At 35.7% G+C, this 19,586-nt stretch overlaps 1 protein-coding gene across 1 annotated transcript; it reads left to right on the forward strand.

The window, feature by feature from the left end:
* Nucleotides 1-839: 839 nt before the first annotated feature.
* Nucleotides 840-13,609, forward strand: LOC145571002 (uncharacterized). The gene is made up of 7 exons (XM_081630111.1): nt 840-1,307; nt 1,380-1,449; nt 1,603-1,828; nt 2,298-2,575; nt 2,888-3,066; nt 12,768-12,836; nt 13,373-13,609. Exons 1-7 carry the CDS (start codon nt 840-842, stop codon nt 13,607-13,609), a joined length of 1,527 nt encoding a protein of 508 aa, XP_081486237.1.
* The last annotated feature ends 5,977 nt before the right edge of the window (nt 13,610-19,586 follow it).

Consider the following 19,586-nt stretch of genomic DNA (forward strand, 5'->3'; position numbering starts at 1 on the left):
TTGGGCCTTGAAAGGTTTCCTCGTAAAATACTGTGTGCATTGCAAGTTCCTTTACATTCTGTTTTTATATTCCACAAAAGTATTCACTAGGAACTCACATACAATTCACCCCCCTCTTGTAGTGTTCGTCTCAACTAACAATTAGTATTAGAGCACGGTTCTCACGTGTAAGCAGATAACTTTGCTGAGTAAGTTCTAGAGGAGAAATGAATTACAAAGAGAAACTTAAAGAAGGGTATTCTACCCAACGTCCACCTATGTTCAATGGTAATTTTTACACTTACTGGAAGAACAGGATGGAAATATTCATCAAGGCTGAAAATTACTAGGTTTGGCGTGTAATTTAATCTAGTGATTTCGAGGTAACCTCAACCAATGAGAAAAACGAGGTAGTTCCTAAACTTATATCTGATTTTGACAAAAAAGACTATCAGAAACTTGAATTAAATGCTTTGGCTATTAAATACTTGCATTGTGGACTTGGACCCCATGAGCATAATCAAATCATGGGATGCAAGTTTGCTAAGCTGATTTGGGATATACTAGAAGTTACACATGAAGGTACAAACGAGGTAAAACGTTCTAAAATTAATTTATTGATGTCTAGATATGAGAGGTTTGAAATGCTGTCTAAGGAGTCCATAGAGGAAATGTTTACAAGATTCAATGATATTGTTAATGAACTGAGTTCCCTTGGTAGGCACATCCCTATAGATGAATAGGCCAGAAAGATCTTGAGGAGTCTTCCACAAGATGAACGATGGAGATCCAAGGTTACTGCAATGTAGGAATCCAAGGACTTTACAAAGTTCAATATGGAATAGCTAGCAGGATCATTGATGACTCATGAACTACACTTAAGTTCTAATGTCGAAAGTTTCAAGAACAAGAGTCTTGCTTTGAAAGCTCAAGACTCTAAGGAATCTGAAGTTGATGAGGAAGAGATGGCAATTCTAGTAAGAAGATTCAATAAGATGATGAACAACAGGAAGTTTTATAGGAACAAGAAACTTCCAAGTTCTAAAGACACTACCTGTTTCAAGTGTGGTTCAAAAGATCACTTCATAAGAGACTGTCCACTTAAGGAGAATGACAAAGGGAAGTTTAAAGGAAAGGATCAAGCCAAGGAGTCCAAAGTCTATAAGCCTTACTTTTCAAAAGAAAATGTGAAGAAGACTATGATGGCTGCATGGGGAGACTCATATTCTAAAGAAGAAGAAGAAGATCAACCTTCAAAAGAAACTGCATATTTGTGTCTTATGGCCAAAACTGATGAAAAGGCTAAATTAAAAGAATATGAGGCTGAGGTATGATATTTTTCTAATGAATTAAGACATTTCTCTAAAGAAAACTTGATACACATTGTGTTAGATATTCAGGAAGATTTAAAAGAACTTCATGTAGCTAAAGCACAAAGTGACAAGGCACTTGACACTTACAAAGAACACAGTGAATGGATGGACAATATGAAATTTGATATTCAATATAGGTTTTTTAGTCTTTTTGATGATAATGTAACTCTGAAAGAGAATCTTAATAGACTAAAACATGACAACACTCTTTTGAATGTAGAACTGTCTTTGTAAAAAATTGGTGAAGCAGTTCCTAACTCCAAAGTTCCTCTTCTTGATCGGTATCCAAATTTTGAAAAATTAAAATCTGATTTAGAAGAATTAAAAGTTGAGAAAGCAAATCTTGAGGGGGAACTTGAAAGAGTTAGGAAGGGTAAACAACCTATTGAGTACAATGTACCTGAATGGATTTTTCATTCCCAAACCAAAAGAACTGTAGGTTTAGGATATAAGAAGAAGTTCCATAAAGAAAAGAAGTATGTTAACTTACCTAGTAGTATTATTTGCTATTTTTGTGATAAGACAGGACATAAGCAAGTTAAATGTCCTAAGAAAGAAAAGACCACTCTAAAGAAAGAAAATCATGTTAAATAGATATGAGTTAGGAAATCTGATTCTACATCTGTTACACAGGAACCCAAGGAAACCTGGGTTCCTGACACTAACGTTTGATTCTTCATGCAGGTTCCAGTGAGGGGGAACAACACTTGGTACATCGACAGTGGTTGTTCTAAGCACATGACTGGAGATAAATCCAGATTTCTCTCACTGGATGCCTACTATGGTGGAACTGTGACCTTTGGTGATAATATGAAAGGTGATATAATTGCTATTAGAAAGGTAGGAAGGTCAAGTTCCCATGCTATTGAATGTATTTTTAGTCGAGGGTCTCAAACACAACTTGTTAAGTATTTCACAGTTTTGTGACAAAGGTAACTCTGTTAGCTTGAATTCTAATAAGTGTAAAATCATCCACAATGACACTGGGAACATTATATTAAAAGGAACTCATAAAGGGAACACATATACTGTGGATCTCAACGAGGTTCCAAATAGCAGTTTGACATGTCTTAGTGTTATCGAGGATGATCCTCTACTGTGGCATAAAAGATTTGGTCAGGCAAGTTTTACCTTGCTTGATAAACTTAGATCCAAAGAACTAGTGGAAGGACTTCCTTGTATTAAGTTCCTATATGATAAAGTATGTCATGCTTGTGTTAGAGGTAAACAGACTCGAGTTTCTTTTAAATCAAAGAAGATGGTAAGCACCAAAAGACCTTTGGAACTAGTACATATGGATCTTTGTGGTCCAATGAGAATCCAAAGTAGAAGTGGTAAGAGATATGTAATGGAAATTGTTGATGATTACTCATGGTTCACTTGGGTGTACTTTCTTGTTAGCAAAGATGAAACGTTTGATGAGTTTGTTATATTTGTGAAGAAAGAACAGAGAAGAACAGGTAACCCGTTGGTGCATCTAAGATCAGACCATGGAATATAATTTGAAAATTCCAAGTTTGATGAATTCTGCACAGAACATGAAATGGATCACAACTTCTCTGCCCCAAGAACTCCACAACAGAATGGTGTGGTTGAACGCAAGAACAGAAGCCTTGAGGACATGTCCAGGACAATGTTGATCTCAAGTGGTCTGCCTAGGAACTTCTGGGCAGAAGCAGTGAACACAGCTTGTTACATTCTAAATAGAGTATCAGTCAGAGCCATCACCAACAAGACTCCCTATGAACTCATCAAAGGGAGAAAGCCTAATATTTCTTATTTTAGATCTTTTGGTTGTAGATGTTTTATTCATAACAATGGTAAAAGAAACTTGGGAATGTTTGATGAACGAAGTGATGAGGCAGTTGTAGACACCCATTTATGTCTCCCCAAAACCAAACCCAGTGATGAATGCCTTGTGCGTTGTGTTATTATCGAATTAGGTGAAAGTGATTCGAAGGTCAAATGTTGCGGTTTAGTTTTAATTAAATTCTTTTCTCTCTGTTTTTGAAAATGACTTTATTTATTTGAAAACGTCCAATTCAGTTTATTTTGGTCCATGATAAGGGTCCAATAATGGTGTAGTTGGATGGGGCTTTAAAAGACCTTTCCAACGATATATTATAAGCCCAATTCCGATGAATAATGAGGAAGTTATGGCCAAAATACTAAACTGGACCCAAACCGGATTTTACCTACGACCCAATGATCATGTGGAGGGTTCAAAGGTTTAATCCTATTCCTAAACTAATTAGGATTGATTAGAATCTTCTATAAGTTTCTAAAATATCTTAATTATCCTTTTTTGAAAAGATAAGATCATAGAATTTGATTTAAATATAAACTTTCCTTTTTTAAAACTTTCCTAATTCTATTCGGATTTAAAGATGTTCAAAGATAGTCAGATATTATTTTCGTGGCTCATATTTTTTATCCAAATTTTATATGGTTGGATAGATCTTGAAATTATCTTTCCAATGATACATTATAATAATAAATCCGAGCTATAACGAAAAAGATATGAAAGATATACGAAACTCTATCCAAAACTGACACCCTTTCACTATTTCGTCCATATCTTTTTATCTAAAAAAGATTTTAATCTGATTCTAATTGAATTAGAAATTAGACTTCAAGATCTTTCCAACGACATATTATATGACTTATTTGGACTTCTAGATCAAAAGATATGATAAAAACAAAATCCGTAAAAACTGTCTCTGTCGCCAAACGACAGTTTTGTCGCCTCGCGACAGACTCTGTCGCCTGGCGACAAGATAAATTCTTGGCGACAAGGTCGGTTTGATTAGCGACAGAGTGGAGTTTTATTCCTTATCAAATTCTATGATTTTCCGGACTGTTTTCTTATAAATAGGGTCCGAACCTCTGTTTTTATTCATCAACTTTCATCATCAATTCTCTCAATCAACTTTCATCAATCACTATCAATTCTCTCTATTCTCTCATCAAGAATTACTTAATTCTTATTTTCTCTCTCTTTCTAAACTAGCCTTTTTACAAAATACAATATTCCGCATTCACAAGATCTTGAATCACTTAGCCAAGTTCGAAGTTGCCTTCGCCCTAGACGTGCAAGGTTTGATGTTTTCTGAGGGTTTGGTCCAAAACTAGTCTAAACTTTATTTAATTTGATTTCAATTTAATTCTTTGATTATTCTTTATTATTTTCATTGAAGTTTACTAACTTGTGTATTTTGTTATTAGAAAGAGGTACGAGGCTTCAAAGTAAGTAGATTAGCTTACTCCCTATTTCTTTCATAATGTAGATGTCATGCTTATTATTATTTTAATTCTTAGTATCATGTTAGAATGTTATTTTATGCTTTCTAGTATCATGTTTAGGATGCCTTTATTATTTCTAATACCATGTTAGTACCATGTTAGGTTTAAAGTTTTGATCTTTATTGCTTAGTGACATGCTAGGATTGGTTATTAATCTTGTTAGTATCATGCCTAGGATCTTGCTATTATTATCAAGCTTTATTATGCCTTATCATGCTATTATCATTATTATTATTTATTGTTTATTATTATGTTGCTTGATATTATATTGTTTATTGTTATTGCTTGATCACGCCTTTTATGCAGGTTTAAAGGGAATTTGTACTTGAAATCACGCTTAATAAGATAATTATTAATTTGGTTTAGGCTAATGTGATTTTAATTCAAGTGATCGCCAATAATAGTCTTATTTGTGCATTAATATTCAACCAACATAGATTAAACAGGGTAGGTTTAATATAATGTTTGTATGTTATTCGAAAAGCGCACATGAATACGAGCAGAACAAAGTAGAGGCCTATTTTATAGGGCGGGTCCTTTCTTTTGTAGATTGGATTCGTACCCTCATCCCCGGACCCTGTTTGGTTCAAGACCTTATGGAGTAGTTGACGGTCCTTTGGATTGTCTTTTGGGTACAAGTTCCTTAAAACTTGTTGGCGACTCTTTTTGCTCTTTGTCTTTCCCTTTGGAACGCCACCGTACTTTAGTGTATGATCACAGTGGGGTTCAAGTTTGGGGTTATCATAATGCTTGAAATATTCCCTACAGTTTTTGGCGACTCCACTGGGGAGGATTTCTATTTATATTCCTGAAATTTATTTAATTTTGGCAATTATTTAGAATGAGCGGATGAGACTCGAAAAATTCTAAGTATTTCATGTGCGTGATTTGATTAACATTATTGTCATATGCATTAAAAGGTCCTCATGGGAGCACCCCATGAGTCAATCCATAGGAATTTTACACGTAGGAAATTTGAGAAATATCGTTCATGACTAGAATCGAAAAGATGATGCGAAATCTGGAAAATTCGAAGAACACAAAAACTTGCCAAGGCATGTAGGAACTAGCGTCTAGAAAACAGGGCTTGTCGCCCGTAAAAAGTTTCTGTCGCCTGGCGACAGTTCTGTCGCTTGGCGACAGGGACTTTTTTGCGGCGACAGTCCCTGTAGTCTGGCGCCAAGTTCTTCCAATACCGAGCCAGGGTTCTGTCTTCTTGCTTTGACCTTTTCTAGTGTTGTTGGCTCGATTTTGCTTATTGATTGAGTCGTTTTCTCACTTTTCTGAAACCCATATGTGTTCTACATATGGATATAACCCTCTGGGGGTTCCTGCTTCGCCTGCCCAATGGAGTATTCTACTATTTTGTGCAAAGCTCAGATTTGGGGACGTGTAAGTTTTGTGAATCCATCCAACCATGGCGTCGAGTCCGATCTCCTATCGCACTCGCGGAATCTTGTCCATTCGCTCCAACCATCTTGGCAGGCTTGTGTGCAATGCATGTGGATTCTTAACCATGGACCTTTTTGACTTAACCCATATCCTCGAACTTTAGAGAACTAGAGCCATGGTTAGGTTGCAAACTCATCTTGTGACTATGTGAACTATGTGTACTTTTTGCGTGTATATATTATATGTGCGCTAACCGTTTGTTTGACTTGTGTTCAAAACTAATAAATTGACTAATGACTAAAAGGACTTTGTCTAATTAATTAATTAATTAAAGGCTAATAAATTAATCAATTCGACTTAGTATGACTTTAGGCATGTCCATTTAGAGTAAAATTACTGGAAACAGTCCAGATTAATGTTCCAGCAATGGCACAGAAATTTGGACTGTGGCGCTGCAGTTTAGTGTCTGTCGCCTGGCGACAATTTTGTCGTCTGGCGACAGGCTCTAAACAGTGGCGACAGTCCTGTTGTTTTAGCGACAGTCCAGTTTTCTTGCTCGAGTCATCACGACGAGTCTAATTCACAGTCTACTAATCAGTTTATCAATTTATTTATGGTTCAAACCATGTTAAGTCTTTAATTGAGATTAGGCACTTAAAGTCCAATGGTCATACACTAAGAATCAAAGACTTTGTTTAATTAATTAATTAATTAATTTGAACTAATGAACAAGCCTAAAGTCGAGTCATAGTTCCTTTAAGTCAACCCGGATTTTTATTCCCGTATACTGCACATGCGTCAACTTGTTTTGGTCATAGCCGAAGTTCTAGGAAGAACCACGAGTCTTACAACCTATGGATCTGTAGCCCCGAGTTTTATCTTTAATTAGGCGTTGGTTTCGTCCCAATCAGAGTCACAGATTAAAAGTTATGACTAAAATACCACAGCCTGTCCAGTTTAATGCATATACGTGAAGTCTTAATTTAGTCTTTGCTTAAGTCTAGTTACATAGTCTAGCCACATGGTCATGACACAAGTCTTAACGTGTCACCTACACTCACTAGTCTTAGCACACACTTTGCATATGTCACCATAACCATGTCTTAGGTTCATGCATGAGTCGTTTTTCCGTCATTTGAATTGGGGGGTTCATTTTATTCCTAATTCTTCAATATTTCTCCATCTCCATCATCTTCCCACTCTCCACATACTTTCTCCACACATATTATTTCCTTCATTCTTTCATGATCTCTTCCCATCTATGCATGTTGAATCGAGTTTGAGTCATGTGATTGACAATAATAATAATAAAAAAAAAAAAGTAATGATGAGACAAAATACAAGGCAAGCTTCTCACTAAGATTTCATGCTTTCTTCTTCTTTTTTTTCAAACCCTTCCCCAATAAGTCTAGCATAGGCACCCTTTGTGTACCTTAGATTTATCACGTAGGTTTTTTTTATTTTGTTCCCCTTTAATAAAATGAGCGTTTCTTCCCTCACATATGATCATTGCATTGCATTGCATAGCAAAATAAAATTAAAAAAAAAATAAAAAAAATAAAAAATAAAAAATAAAGAATCAAGGTCGAATTACGCACAAGGTATACCCATGATTAGAGGCACCTCTTGTAGCCATATCATATCTCTCACACTTTAAATATATAATCCTTTTCTTGATAAACCACTTTGAGCCTCGTCTAACGATAGACCTTTCATTCTTCAACCCACATCTACTTAACCTTGGGATGGGATGGTGTGTAACTTATGCAAGTTTCAAATATGAAAAGCTTGAGTGATCTCAAAATAAAAAAAATGATACAAAAAAAAAATAATAATAAATAAAAGTGTACAAAAGGGCAAGTGTTCCAATGTCTTGGATATAAAAACATCGTTGATAAGAACATGTCTCAAATTGCGTTTCTTATCGAGTGCTCGGTACCGTGCCTGAGAAACATGAATGCCAAGTGAGTGATAGACCGCATGATCGGGATCGCCCACACTTATGAAAATAAAATAAAAATGCAAAAGCATAAAAAAAGAAGAGCAAAAAATTAAAAAAAGGGGAGCTCAAAAATGAGAAACCTCAAGCATAAAAATACAAAGATTCAAAAGCAAGGTTGCACACCTTGGGGGCTTATCTAGGGTCTTGAGCCTTTATCCCCTTCTTTCTTTAACCTTTAGCCTAACCACGTTACAACCCTTAAAAAGACCTTTTTGAGGTATACACACACTTGTGCGAGGTTCGGCTAGAGCTACGTTTGGCCTGATTCCTAACGGATACGTAGGCAACCTCACATTGAGGTGCGGCCATAACAAAAATGCATTCATTTTCACCTTCACACACTTACACCATGATCATATCAAGGGATTTCCAATGCTCATCCCTATTTACTTAGAGCTAGACTTGGGGGCTTGATCCTTACATCATTAGCCTACCTAGCCTAAGAGTCATCATTATTTGACTCTTATCAAATAATACTTTTCCATACCCTTAGCCTTTGCAGCTTAACTTTAGTGTCACTTTCACACACATCACAGATACATGACCAAATAGACTTCCAATTAGGAACCCTTTGTCATGAAGTCTTAACATAACATTGAAGCAACTTTGTCATATCAACATCACTTATCACTTATAATCATCATTGTATCAAAGTATGAAGTACTTAGCCTCCGTGCCTAAGTTACCTAAATACTTTCATAATCGAGTCAACTAAGATAGTTTAGGAATTAATCCTTATACCTTGAGGGATAGTATCAAATGCATATACTTGATTAAGCTCATTCAACATGCACCATCAAACACTTCGATTCTTTTTCGCGTCTTTCTTTTTCGGGAGAAAGTCGGTACCCTCCACAAAAATGACGGAAAATTTTTGGTTTTTTGCATTTTCAAGTCACACTTTACGCACGAGTCATGTACATTGAGTCATGTTGTGTCATATCACATCGAGTTGAGTCTAACACATGTGTCAAACGATTTGAGTTAAGTCATGTAAAATCAATGAGTCAAGCAGCACTAAGCCTTAGGTCAACCCTAAGATAATAAAAGATTAGCAAAGTCCTATAGTCTGAAATATAGATGCAGGTACATTCCAGCGAGCAAGAATATTCCCGGATTTTTTCGAAAAACCGCGAATATAGATATATGAGATTCTTCCAAGATGAGAGGAGTTTGAGCAAAAATTATATGGATCAGTAAATCACAGGTGAAGAGCCTTAATTTTCAAAAGATTTGAGCAAATTTGGTTGTAAGGAAACGACCAAATTGAAAGTTCGGAGCGAAACCGAGCAATGAACAGCAGCAGCAGCGGTAGAAATGAAAAAGAAATCTGTCGCCAAACGACAAGGTTTGTCGCCTGGCGACAAAACGATATCGCGGCGACAGAAGATTCTGGCATGCGCCAGTGTAGCGACAGAATGTGAGACCCCATATTGGATTATGCGGACTTTTTAGTAATTTGGGTTCCTTGGTACGCCAGTTAGCCCCTTTAAGTAATTGACATGATTTAGTCAGCTTGATCAAAATGCACTGAGTGATCGACCTGACAAAAGATCGTCTCACTTAACTTAAAGCGCCTAAGTATTGGCTCATAATAAGGCACCGAAATAATGGTTCAATAAATAAGGCACCGAAATAATGGTTCAACGAATAAGGCACCGAGATGATGGTTCAAGGCACCGAAATATTGGTTCAATAAACGCACCAAAGTAATGGTTCACAAAGGCAAAAGCACCAAAGTACCGACACAAATATAAAAGCAATGATAATAATGATATTAAGGGTCAATAGGTAAAGTGATTCTTTGGCAATGTCTCAACATAAAGGGAAATTGTTTAGCGGCGAAGTACGGTCGTGACGAGGTAGTGTCACAAATGGTGGAGATGGCGAAGCAAGGCCACCTTCGGCGGTCCCTCAAGGTAAAGAAGAGATTGTCTATAGCGGCGACATACTGCTGTGGCGACATATGGCCACACTCAGGAGATGACGACATACAGTTATTTTCGATGATGTTCCCGAAATACTGTAGAGGATTGTCACCAAGAATATTGAAGACGACGACATATGGTTATCTTCAAGGATGGCGTTCACGAGGCACAGTGGAGGTTGTCACAAACAACAAATACAGCAAAATGGTTACTTTCAGAGACGTGTGGTCGACGGTGCAAGATACGCGTTTCTTAACTCTTTTATCTGTTTTAACTAATGATTAGTTTGCAGGTATCGGCGTTATAAGAATGATTTGGAATTGCAGAACATTTTGAATCATTCTCCGTCCCTATCGATACTTTGACTCTCGTTTTTCGAAACATAAGTTTCTTCAAACTCAGTCAAAGTGGGGGCTTCTGTAGACACCCATTTATGTCTCCCCAAAACCAAACCCAGTGATGAATGCCTTGTGCGTTGTGTTATTATCGAATTAGGTGAAAGTGATTCGAAGGTCAAATGTTGCGGTTTAGTTTTAATTAAATTCTTTTCTCTCTGTTTTTGAAAATGACTTTATTTATTTGAAAACGTCCAATTCAGTTTATTTTGGTCCATGATAAGGGTCCAATAATGGTGTAGTTGGATGGGGCTTTAAAAGACCTTTCCAACGATATATTATAAGCCCAATTCCGATGAATAATGAGGAAGTTATGGCCAAAATACTAAACTGGGCCCAAACCGGATTTTACCTACGACCCAATGATCATGTGGAGGGTTCAAAGGTTTAATCCTATTCCTAAACTAATTAGGATTGATTAGAATCTTCTATAAGTTTCTAAAATATCTTAATTATCCTTTTTTGAAAAGATAAGATCATAGAATTTGATTTAAATATAAACTTTCCTTTTTTAAAACTTTCCTAATTCTATTCGGATTTAAAGATGTTCAAAGATAGTCAGATATTATTTTCGTGGCTCATATTTTTTATCCAAATTTTATATGGTTGGATAGATCTTGAAATTATCTTTCCAATGATATATTATAATAATAAATCCGAGCTATAACGAAAAAGATATGAAAGATATACGAAACTCTATCCAAAACTGACACCCTTTCACTATTTCGTCCATATCTTTTTATCTACAAATGATTTTAATCTGATTCCAATTGAATTAGAAATTAGACTTCAAGATCTTTCCAACGACATATTATATGACTTATTTGGACTTCTAGATCAAAAGATATGATAAAAACAAAATCCGTAAAAACTGTCTCTGTCGCCAAACGACAGTTTTGTCGCCTCGCGACAGACTCTGTCGCCTGGCGACAAGATAAATTCTTGGCGACAAGGTCGGTTTGATTAGCGACAGAGTGGAGTTTTATTCCTTATCAAATTCTATGATTTTCCGGACTGTTTTCTTATAAATAGGGTCCGAACCTCTGTTTTTATTCATCATCAATTCTCTCAATCAACTTTCATCAATCACTATCAATTCTCTCTATTCTCTCATCAAGAATTACTTAATTCTTATTTTCTCTCTCTTTCTAAACTAGCCTTTTTACAAAATACAATATTCCGCATTCACAAGATCTTGAATCACTTAGCCAAGTTCGAAGTTGCCTTCGCCCTAGACGTGCAAGGTTTGATATTTTCTGAGGGTTTGGTCCAAAACTAGTCTAAACTTTATTTAATTTGATTTCAATTTAATTCTTTGATTATTCTTTATTATTTTCATTGAAGTTTACTAACTTGTGTATTTTGTTATTAGAAAGAGGTACGAGGCTTCAAAGTAAGTAGATTAGCTTACTCCCTATTTCTTTCATAATGTAGATGTCATGCTTATTATTATTTTAATTCTTAGTATCATGTTAGGATTCTTTTAATGCTTTCCTAGTATCATGTTAGAATGTTATTTTATGCTTTCTAGTATCATGTTTAGGATGCCTTTATTATTTCTAATACCATGTTAGTACCATGTTAGGTTTAAAGTTTTGATCTTTATTGCTTAGTGACATGCTAGGATTGGTTATTAATCTTGTTAGTATCATGCCTAGGATCTTGCTATTATTATCAAGCTTTATTATGCCTTATCATGTTATTATCATTATTATTATTTATTGTTTATTATTATGTTGCTTGATATTATATTGTTTATTGTTATTGCTTGATCACGCCTTTTATGCAGGTTTAAAGGGAATTTGTACTTGAAATCACGCTTAATAAGATAATTATTAATTTGGTTTAGGCTAATGTGATTTTAATTCAAGTGATCGCCAATAATAGTCTTATTTGTGCATTAATATTCAACCAACATAGATTAAACAGGGTAGGTTTAATATAATGTTTGTATGTTATTCGAAAAGCGCACATGAATACGAGCAGAACAAAGTAGAGGCCTATTTTATAGGGCGGGTCCTTTCTTTTGTAGATTGGATTCGTACCCTCATCCCCGGACCCTGTTTGGTTCAAGACCTTATGGAGTAGTTGACGGTCCTTTGGATTGTCTTTTGGGTACAAGTTCCTTAAAACTTGTTGGCGACTCTTTTTGCTCTTTGTCTTTCCCTTTGGAACGCCACCGTACTTTAGTGTATGATCACAGTGGGGTTCAAGTTTGGGGTTATCATAATGCTTGAAATATTCCCTACAGCAGTATTCTTGGGATATGCCTCAAATAGTATATCCTATAGAGTTTATAATAAAAGAACAATGTGTGTTGAAGAGTCTGTACATGTAATTTTTGATGAAACTAAACAATTGATTGATGTACAGGATGATGATGATTTTGAAATAGGACTTGTATAAAAGTATGATCCAGATGAGGAATCAACATCATTGCAAAAGCAACATGCTGAAAAGGAAGGTGAGTTGAACAATGATGCAAATGAAGAGCAATCAACAGAAGATGCATAAGGAACTCCAGCTCAAAACCAAGACAAAGGGCAACCAAAATTTCCAGAAGAAGTTCAGGCTGAATCACAAGATGAATTTCCAACAAAAGTACCAGTCAACAATAATCAAGAAAGATTGTATCCAATCAAGGACTTCACACCTAAGTCTTAAAAGCATATAAAATCACATCCAGTTGATGCAATCATGAGCGATATCACTAAAGGAACTCAAACTAGATCTCAGCTTAGGAACTTCTGTGCATTCTATGTTTTCCTATCCTCCATGGAACCTAAGAACTATGTTGAAGCTTTAACTGACGCTGACTGGATTAATGCTATGCAATCTGAGCTAAATGAGTTTGAAAGAAATGAAGTTTGGCATCTGGAACCTAGACTAGTTGATCAAAAGACAATTGGACTGAAATGAGTATTCAGGAACAAACTAGATGAGCATGGTATTATTGTCAGAAACAAAGCAAGACTGGTTGTACGAGGTTTTAATCAATAGGAAGGAATTGACTATGAAGAAAAATTTGCACCGATTGCCAGGTTACAGGCTATTCGCTTACTTATTTCTTTTGCTGCTTATATGGAATTTAGGTTGTATCAGATGGACGTAAAATGTGCATTTTTGAACGGTTTACTGAAAGAAGACGTCCATGTGGAACAACCTCTTGGATTTGAAAATCCAAAGTTTCCAGACTATGTTTACAAGCTTGACAAAGCCCTTTATGGACTTAAGTAAGCTCCTAGAGCATGGTATGAAATATTATCTAAGTTCCTTTTGAAGAATGATTTAAAACGTGGTAAAATTGATAAAACATTTTTTTCAAAATCAAATGGAACTAATATCTTAGTTGTACAAATTTATGTTGATGATATACTATTTGGTGCAACTAATGAATCTCTATGTAAGTATTTTGCTAACCTTATGAGTAGAGAATTTGAGATGAGCATGATGGGAGAATTAAATTTCTTTCTTGGTTTGCAAATCAAGCAAATTGAGGAAGGTATCATGATCCATCAACAGAAGTTCATCAAGGAACTGGTTAAAAAATACAAGCTTGATAATGCAAAAAACCAATAGAACTCCTATGGGTATAGCTACAAGACTAGATGAAGATCCATCTGGAACTTGCATAGATCAAACTATGTATCGAGGTATGATTGGCTCCCTACTTTACTTAACAGCTAGTAGACCTCACATATCTTTTAGTGTAGGTTTATGTGCCAGGTTCCAAGCTAATCCAAAGGAGTCTCACCTGAAAGCAGTAAAGAGAATCCTTCGTCACTTGAATGGAACTGATGACTTGGGTCTCTTCTATCCTAGAAGTGACTAATTTGATTTAAATGGCTTTACTAACGCTGATTATGCAGGTGATTTGGTTAATAGAAAAAGCACTTTAGGTATGGCACAGTTTCTAGGACCTTGTTTAGTTTTTTGGGGTTCCAAGAAGCAAAGCACAGTTGCATTGTCTAAAGCTGAAGCTGAATATGTAGCTGCAGCAGCTTGTTGTTCTCAAATGTTATGGATAAAGCAAGAAGTTAGAGATCTTGGAATTTTATTTGAATGTGTTCCTAATTATTGTGACAATACTAGTGCTATATGTATTTCTAAAGATCCAGTTCAACATTCAAAGGTTAAGCATATCCACATTAGGCCTCACTTTCTAAAAGACAATGTGGAGCAAGGGAATATTAAGTTAGAATTTTGTCCTACTGAAAATCAAATTGCAGATATTCTAACCAAGCCCTTGAACAGAGAAAGATTTGAGAAATTAAGATTGGAACTTGGGATGATCAAGCTAACTTGATTGCTTCTGAAGTTCCAAGATATGGAAAAATCAGAAATAATGTAAAAAGAGCAAAAAGGGCATCTAGCACAATTATGATGTGCTAAACATAGCTGAAGTGTCACTGTTGGTGAATTCCTGGAGGTTAGTTCACAAACACTCAATTGCGTGTGTAATTAGTAATGTACATTGCATGTGCGTAGAAAACATGTTCCAAATACATGTTTTTAGCAATTAAATGTTTTTGGAAATAAATTTAATTTGGAAAAAAAAAACGAATTTTAAGAAAAATCCTGTTTAAATTTTGAAAATTAATTGAATTTGTTTAATAAATGCCTAAGCTAGGGGGTTCATAAATCGATCCGGACCGAAAAAATGGACCGGACCACCCCGGACCGAACCCGGACCAGGCCGGACCGAATTAATCGGTCCAATCTTCGGGTCTTGAAATTCATTTTTCCAGTCTTTGGTCCGGTCCGGTCTTAAACCCTATAAAAACCGGTCTTGGATCGAACTGATTTTTTATTAAAAACATGCGTAAAACCTTAAATAATGGTTAAAATTATCCTTAATAAGCTTAGAAAACTTTAACTTTATAAGTTTTTTTTACTAAACATACAAAAAAAGACGTAAAAATGACGTTAAAATATAGTTTTTCCTTTACTTTTTTCATGTTTTCCATAACTTTATTAAAAATTTAGTATTTTTTTTTAAAAATTCTTAAATCGGTCCAAAGCAGTTTGGTCCGGGTTTTGGACCGATTCTTTTGGTCCGGTCCGGGTTCGGTCCTAACTTAATTGGTCCGGTTTTCGTTCTTAAAATTCTAATTTTCGGTCTTTGGTTCAATCCGGGTCGGTCCGATCTTGGACCGATGAACAGCCCTAGCCTAAATAGTACAAAATTCTTTATTTCACTTACGCCGCTTCATTAATTATAAAAGGCATCTTCACCCACCTCCACTCATCATTGTCAAATCAAAATTACCCAATGTAAAAAATTCTCCAAGCTTCTCTAAACCCTTTATTTCAAAATCATGGCCATTATCACTTCAATTAGCTCCTCCGAACATTCCCAAAACGACCCAAAATCTGAACCTGAAATTTTCTCTCCCCTAACCATGGTATCCTACAAAGAACCTGAGAAAACCCAAGCCGTAAGTACTCTAACCTCTTCCACCACCAACAAAAACTCTAAAGAGAAGGCTTCAATAGTTGAAGAAATGGAAACTTTAGACATTCTCAAAATATTGAGAGCATGGAAAGAAAGCAAAGACAAGGGAAAAACAGTGGAGGAACACATCAAAGAGGTTGAGGACTTCATGGCAGGAATTGTTGAATCAGAGAGGGAATATGACCCAATGGAGGAAGAGACAACTGCTGATCAATCAGAACTTGAGGCACAAGCTGGAAGGTATGTGGTTGGTCATAGACTTAATTTAAGTTGGTGTAGAAAAGCTAGGTTTTTGGAATTCTTGGATTTAATTAAGTTTCAAGGTTGGGAACATCTGCTGTTGAAAGCTTTAAACAATTGCATGTATCCTATTGCCATGAATGAATTTTGAAAAAAATTTCAAGTAAAATGAGGGGTAATTTCGAGCGAAATTGATGAAATAAAAATTGAGTTTAATGTAGAAACCCTAGGGACTATTCTGAAAGTTCCAACTGAGGGTTATGAGACTTATGTGAAAGGAAAATCAAGTGTGAAGGTAGGAACGGGGTGATATAATTGAATTTCTGGGAGGAAAAAGGGAGAAGAACATTATGAGCCACAATGATTTAAGCTCTATGAACAAGTTGTTGTTTAATTTGGCCAGAAAAACTATATTGCCTCGAACTCAAAAAAAGGGCGAAGCATGTTTAGTGGATGTGGCTATAATTTTTTGCTTATCTAAAAAGATTAAAGTGAATTTCCCTTCATTGATGTATCAACATCTTGCCCATTGTGTTCCCAACAAGAACAAAGTAGGTTATGGGGTTGTTCTGTCCATTGTGTTTGAGTCACTTGGAGTTCAACTCAAAAGAAGGTATGAAGGGTTAAAGGAGAAGGCAGAATATATAATAAATGAAGAGATCTTGCTAGGAATAAGCCTTGAAGTGGTGAATGGGAAGATTCAGAGAGTGGAGGAGAAGAAATCAGCTAGTGGAAAGAAGAAAGAAAATGTAGCTCCTAAAGAGCCTTTGAGGAAGAGTAGAAGGCTGTCAGCTAGTACCCTTTCACAGAAAAGCATGGAAAAACCTTTGGAATTGGATGAGGAAGATGAAAATGTGATGGCAGGGCAGGTTGCTGAGCTATCTGACAGAACTAAATTTACATAAAGGCAACTCAAAGAGGCTACATGAAAAATTCAGAAGCTGGAGAGAGGAGTACAGGGTCTTAAGAAGAGTCTCAGGGAACAAAAGGTGGAGTTCTAGAAGGCTATCAGAACTCGGAAGATAAACTGGAAGTAAGCATCGAGCACCAAAAGGAGGACAACAAGAAGATTCTAGAGTTCCTTCAGAGTTAATCAAGTTAATATCTCTTTAGCCTATCTTAGCCTAGCCTAGCCTTAATTTCATCTTTTCTTCCTACTGTCTTAGTCATGAACAATTTCAGTTTTGTTTTGTGAAAATTTTGAAATATTTTGATTTGTAATTGAATTAAGCAAGATTATCTTTTGGTTTTAAATGAATGTTTGGAACTTAGCCTATACATGTAAATTATATTTTTCATGAATGTTTGGAACTTAGTATTTAAAAACGCAAACCATCATCCTCATTATGCCACATGTAAATTATATTTTTCACCAATGATGTCATCTCATTTAACCTTTCTCATATTAAAAAAAAATACACTTGCTTTAATTCAATACATGAAGGAAGGTTTGGTTCACTTTCCCCCAACTTAATATTTGTACAATTACATTCAATTTTCACCTCCTTTTCTCCTTTATAAACTATTCATTTTCCAATAAAAAAGCATATTATAAAATTAAAAATTATATTATATACCTATAAACAATCCGTGTATTGCACAAGCCAAAAGGCTAGTTATTGAGTCATTTATTTGACGAGCAGAAGATATTTGTACAAGCTTGTTTATTACTCCCTCCGTTTCATAATGTTAGTTCCACATGAAATCAATCACATAAAATAAGAAAAAAAAAGAGTATTTGGAATCTAACATTAGTACAAAATAATTCAAAATTAGTTTACCTTATTTAAATTTTCAGTTTTTTTTAAGAAAGCATAAGGGCCTGTTCTCTTCAGCTTAATTTCAGTTCGTTCAATTCAGCTCCAATCACTTCAATTTAGTTCGGTTCCTAATTTTCTTCTCTTATAAACAGTTCGGTTCAGTTTAGTATATCAAAAAAGGCCCTAAGTCATAATTGCATAATTCAAGGTAGAGATTTCCTTACTTAGAGTCATGTCATCAATCCACAACCAATTAATTCCAAAAAAACTAAGTTAAATATGAAACACATTCAATATGAGTTGATCTTTTTGAAGAGAAGGTATTACGTCAGTTTGGACTGACGAATCCAGCAGATTTTTGATATCCTATATTGGCTGGATGATATACTCTATTACCCAGATGATATCCTCTACCGGTTGGATGATATCCTCTATTGATTGACTATATGATATCATGGCTGGATAATATCATAGCCAATAGAGGATATCATTCAGCCAATAAAGGATATCATAGACACAATCATAAATTATATCATATAGCCAATAGAGGATATCATCCAGCAATGGTATCATATAGCCAATAGAGGATATCATCCAGCCAGTAGAGGATATCATCCAACCAATTGAGAATATCATCCAGCCAATAAAGGATATCATAGACACAATCATAAATGATATCGATCATATAGCCAATAAAGGATATCATCAAACCATAATATCATATAACCAATATAAGATATCATCTAGCTAACAAAGGATATCATCAAGCTAGTAGATGATATGTATAAATGATTGGAGGAGATAAATTATTTGATGGAGTTGATATGTATAACTTGTTTGAGGATGGATATATATAATTTGTTTGATGATATGTGTTTTGGGTGTTTTTGTCCCTCGGGAGAGTTACAGCTCAAGGACTGATCCGACTGCGCCTGTACCTGCAAAACAACGGAGACTCCGGGGATTTGGAGCTCCGCCTCCGACGATCAAGTTAGAACGTGCTGGAGAAAGTAAAAAGTGCGGAAAAGGTAAAAGTGGGATCTTCTCGGATTCCGAGATCAGGAGATTTCTCTAATGTAAGAGAATGTCAGGAATATTGTAATAAAAATCAATCTGTCCCACAAATGGGGGAAATCTCCCTATTTATAGGGTCATTGGGAAACGTGTGCCCTTACATAGGTCATTTGACCTAGAGTTGATGGGTTATCCGCGTTTTTGCGGCTTTTTGGGGAATTGGGCCTTTGAAGGCCGCCATTCCTTCTCTTGACAGTGGATTCCACGTGTCATGTTGCTATTAGCCTCTTTTGAACCAATTCTAGGTGGACACGTGTCTCGTTTTAAGTGGCCCACGTGGCGGGGTAATTTTCCCCAAAACATTTGCCCCTCACAAATGTGATGTGACAGACCACGTGGCATCTGTGACACTTGTCACTCAATAATTGGTGGAACAGATTTTACTGTTCACCTTCTGGGAAAATTACCAAGATGTCCATGGAATTACCCCTTTATAAATAAACATTTGCCCCTCTCCTTTTCGCTCATTTACGAAAAATCTTTGAGAGAATCTGAGTGAATCGTTGACTTTTCTTTAGAGAACGATTCTGCCTGCCGCCTGCTTTTTGCTGCTTGTCTCAGACAGTTCGAATGACTTTCAGCAGTACCGTTTCAAGATAACCTTCTGCTCTTTCTCTCTCTTTTCATTTCACTTTTTTTTCCGCCTTATTTGCTTCCTTAGAAATGGTATCACAAACACACACGG

This window comes from Chenopodium album, chromosome 12 (genome assembly GCF_948465745.1).
Source record: "Chenopodium album chromosome 12, dcCheAlbu1.1, whole genome shotgun sequence".
NCBI lineage: Eukaryota > Viridiplantae > Streptophyta > Magnoliopsida > Caryophyllales > Amaranthaceae > Chenopodium > Chenopodium album.

Bases quoted from the DNA above. Each gene is read 5' to 3' on its own strand.
- LOC145571002 (XM_081630111.1), top strand. From the start codon at position 840: ATGACTCATGAACTACACTTAAGTTCTAATGTCGAAAGTTTCAAGAAC. The intron at 1,829-2,297 runs GTATGTTAACTT...TAACTCTGTTAG, and splicing joins AAGTTCCATAAAGAAAAGAA to CTTGAATTCTAATAAGTGTA. The intron at 2,576-2,887 runs GTAAACAGACTC...AATTCTGCACAG, and splicing joins ATGTCATGCTTGTGTTAGAG to AACATGAAATGGATCACAAC.